This window comes from Vanellus vanellus, assembly GCF_965231255.1.
Source record: "Vanellus vanellus genome assembly, chromosome: 24".
NCBI classification, from domain to species: domain Eukaryota; kingdom Metazoa; phylum Chordata; class Aves; order Charadriiformes; family Charadriidae; genus Vanellus; species Vanellus vanellus.
In genome coordinates this window covers 2,298,561-2,302,718 of record NC_138929.1, presented here as the reverse complement: position 1 = coordinate 2,302,718, position 4,158 = coordinate 2,298,561, and the positions used below count along the sequence as shown (strand labels likewise).

Genomic DNA, 4,158 nt, shown 5'->3' with positions numbered 1-4,158 from the left:
CCCTCCCCTTCCTTCCCCGGGGACCCAAAGAGAAGAGACAGTTTCGCCCCCCCCCATGGCGTTTTGGGCACTGGAAGGATTTTATTGGAGTCGGTGGCGTTGCAGAGAGCGCGGGTCCCTCCGCCCAGGGGTTCCGGTGCAGGGAGGGGGGGGGGGGAGGCACACCCAGCCGAGCCCCTGGGGGGTGGATGTGGGGTGTGCACCGTGGCACAGGGGGGACATGCAGCGTGGAGCGGCTCGGCGGGGGGGGACAGTGCTGTGGACCCCCCCTCTCCCGGCGGCTTTGAGGTAGATTGAACGTGGGGGGTATGGGGTGGGGGGGCTCGAGGTGAGCGGCCACCTGCAGCCCAGGGCTAAAGCAGGGGGTCCCGGTGGCGAGGGGGGGGGCTGCGCTGTCCCCGCGATGTGGGGGGGGGCAGGGAGAGCCCCTGGGCTGCGGAGCTCAGTGCAATACTGGTGGCGGGGGGGGGGCGGGGGGGTGGTGTCCATGCTGCGCCTTTGGGGTTCGTTTCTCAGCAGCATCGTTGTGGGGAGGGGGGAAGAAATGGGGCTGGGGGGGGGGGGGGCTTTTAATGTAAAAGAGTGGAAAGATGCTCGAGGTGCGTGAGGTGAGGGGGACCGAGAACAAGCAGCCGCCCCTCACCGCTCCCCCCCCCCCCCCCCAAACCCAACTCTGACCCAAGGAGCCGGGGAAGGGGCAGCCCCTTCCCTTCACCTGCTTCCTGGGGGCCGGATCCAGGACCCGGCCCCCAAATCCTCCCTGAGATCAAGCAGCGACACCCGAGGGTGCAGATGACACCCAAAGGCGCAGACGGGTCCCCTCCAGCCGCCAGCCGGGATGGCGTTATCCCGGTGCCCCGATTTGAGCATCCGAACTCGCCGCGGATGCAGGGATGGGGTGAGGCGGGAGCGGAGGAGCCCACTTACGGGGGTTGGGGGGTGGGGGGTGGGGGGGTGCCGGGGGCTCCGGGTTCGGGGCTCAGTCTTTCTGTAGCTACTGAAGACTTGGAGGTATTTTGGGAGCCGTGTCGCTCCTCGTGTGTTTTCATGCAGCATCCAAAGACCGGGGAAGGGGGCGGGGGGGGAAGGCTCAGATCTTGCTGTTCTCCAGGTGGGAGTCGATGTGCTTCACCAGGGCATCGTCCGGGTAGCCGATGGGGAAGGCCAGCTGGCACAGCGGGCAGCTCCGCACCTCCGAGTCCACCGTCTCCAGCAGCAGCTGCGGGGGCACAGGGCGGTGGGCTCAGTGGCGGGGGTGAGGGGGGGGCACGTCACCCCCTCTTTTTCCTCCCCGACACCCTCCCGCCGCCGGGTACAGGCTGGGATGCCGCACAGCCGGGCAGAAATGGGGAAACTGAGGCACGCTGTGGGGCAACCGCGCTGCCTGCGTGGTGGTGGTGGTGGGGTTCCCTTGGCTCTTCCCCCTCCCAAAACCCACCGCAACACATAGAATCCCAGAATCCAGACCGGTCTGGGTGGGAAGGGCCCTCTGGAACCCCCCAGTGCCACCCCCCGCCAGAGCAGGGGCACCTCCAGCAGTGGCACAGGACACCTCCAGGCGGGTTTGGAATGGCTCCGGAGGGGGAGACTCCCCCCCTCTCTGGGCAGCTGTGCCAGTGCTCTGCCGCCCGCACAGGAGAGAAGTCCCTCCTCAGGTTCAGATGGAACTTCCTCTGCTCCAGTTTGTGCCCATTCCCTCCTGTCCCGTCACTGGGCACCACTGCACACAGACTGTTCCCCCCCCCCGGCACCCGCCCTTTGGGGACTGATAAGTGTTGATAAGACCCCCCCTCAGTCTTCTCTTCTCCAGACCCAAAAGCCCCAATTCCCTCAGCCCCTCCTCAGCAGAGAGATGCTCCACTCCCCTCATCGCCTCCGCAGCCCTTTGCCGGACCCTCTCCAGCAGTTCCCTCTCCTTCCTGACCCGGGGAGCCCCGAACTGGACACAGCGCTCCAGATGTGGCCTCACTGGGGCAGAGCAGAGGGGGAGGATGACCCCCCTCCACCTGCTGGCCACGCTCTTCCTGATGCCCCCCAGGATGCCGTTGGCCTTCTTGGCCACCAGGGCACATTGCTGGCTGGTGGCCACCCTGTTGTCCCCCAGGACTCCCCGGTCCCTTTCCCCGGAGCTGCTCTCCAGCAGGTCAGCCCCAGTCTGTACTGGTGCGGGGGGTTATTCCTCCCCAGACACAGCACCCCACACTCGCCCCTGTGGAACTTCATGAGGTTCCTCTCCACCCAACTCTCCAGCCTGGCCGGGTCACGTTGGATGACGGCACAGCCTTCCGGCGTGTCAGCCACCCCTCCCAGTTTAGTGTCACCAGCAAACGTGCTGATGGTACACTCCATCCCTCCATCCAGGTCATTGATGAATATATTGAACAGGACTGGACCCGGTACTGACCCCTGAGGGACACCACAACATCCCGGGGAAGGGGGTTCCCGCTTACGTTGATGGAGGGCCAGGACTGAGCGTGCTCTGCCCGGGCGTAGGCAGCGGCCGTCCGGTGCGCGGCGTCGGCGTCGGGGACGGGGAAGCCGGCGCAGAAGGAGGCGCAGCGGATGGCCCCCGCCTCGGGGCTGGGGGGGCTGGGGAGCGCCCACTCCTCTTCGTCCGACGATTGCTTCTCGAAGCGCACGTGCTCCTCGAAGGGCTCGCGGGCGCTCAGGGGGGCCCCCGCGCCCCCCAGGTACACCTCGCCGTAGGGCCGGTGCTTGGGGAGCGTCGAGGCTTCGGGCTGGAGCCAGAGCGAGCGGCTCTGCTGGTACAGGGCTACGTTGCTCACCTCCGAGTAGCTGCGGCGGCCCTGGAAGCCGGCTTTGATGTGGCGACTGGAGGGTTTGGCGTAGCCCAGCTCCATCCTCTCACCGGGCAACCGGTGCGGTGACGCCGAGGCCGGTGACGGGCAGGGTGGCGGAACCGGTGACCGGCGCTGTTGGGCGGGCGACTGGCTGGAAGGGGGCACCGGTGACCGGCGCTGCTGGGCAGGGGACTGGCAGGGGCCGGGGGCTGGCGAGCGGCGTTGCTGGGCCGGCGACTGGCTGGGGGGTCCCGGCGAGCGGCGCTGCAGCGCTGGCGACTGGCACTGGGGTGCCGGCGAGCGGCCCGGCGGAGCGGGCGAGGGGCACTGCGGGGCGGGCGAGCGGCGCTGCTGGGCTGGGGAATGGCACTGGGACAGCGGGGAATGGCGCTGGCCTGCAAAGCGAAATGGGGGCCGGGGTGGGGGGAGCACAGAAAATCCCCCCCCACACCCCCCCACCCATCAGCTTGGCGGCACAGAAAATACCCCTCGACACCCACATGCACCCCGGACGGATGGGGGGATGCGGCCGTGGGGGACCCCCGGCGGGAGGGATGCTCCTGGGGAGGGACGGTCCCCCAGGATGGATGCTCCCCGGAGACGGATGCTCCATGGGATGGTCACACCCAGGAGCTCAGCGCCAGCCGGAGGATGAGGGCAGCCAGCCTGGTGTCCCCATTTTTGGCATCCCAGCCCCATCCAGCCGTGGGGTGCCAGCCTCCCCCCCCGGCCCCCCCTTACCACCGTTGAGGCTCTTCTCCTGCAGCAGGGCGCGGAGGGATCTGGCTCTGCAGGGAGCTGAGGTTCCTCAGGCGGCACAGCTCCTCCGTCAGCTCCGTGTAGGCCAGCGCCAGGTTCACCCTGCGGCAGGGACGAAGTGTCACCCAGGGTAAAACCTTCCCTGTCCCCTGGCTGGGTCCCACCCCGCCATGGGGTGCCGTGGGGCATGCCCCAAACTAACCCAAATTCAGCTTTTGAACTCAAAAAGGAAAAGTTGTGGCTGTGCACCGCCTGGCATCGTACCCGCGGCCGCCCCGTGCGCCAGGAGCAGCCGGGAGCGGGAGGGAGATGGGTGCCACACTGCCCCCCCTCCCCGCCTCCAGCTCTCGGTGGCCCTGACAAAGTCATCAATTCTTCCCCAACTTCGGTGTCGCTTTTCAAAACCATATTCTCCGCGGTGATGCGAAGGGAGAAAGCCGTCTCCCGAGGGCCCCGCGGGGTTGGGGGCTCAGCGCGTCCTCCTGCGCCGCGCGCGGAGAGTTCAGCTGAGCTGTTGTGACACCGCGGGGACCCGGGAGATGCCGCTTGTAACAGCAGCCGACAGGTCTGCCCCTGCCACCCCTCCTGGCAGCTCATG

General features: G+C 67.8%; 1 protein-coding gene across 1 annotated transcript in view; it reads right to left on the bottom strand.

Moving 5' to 3' along the window:
• Positions 1-1,090: 1,090 nt before the first annotated feature.
• The window catches only part of TBKBP1 (TBK1 binding protein 1), a gene marked incomplete at both ends in the record, with an annotated part of 8,491 nt that continues 5,423 nt past the window's right edge, over positions 1,091-4,158 (bottom strand). Inside the window, 4 exon segments of the mRNA XM_082494801.1 lie at positions 1,091-1,219; positions 2,451-3,196; positions 3,543-3,579; positions 3,581-3,662. Coding sequence (XP_082350927.1) covers positions 1,091-1,219; positions 2,451-3,196; positions 3,543-3,579; positions 3,581-3,662 — 994 coding nt within the window.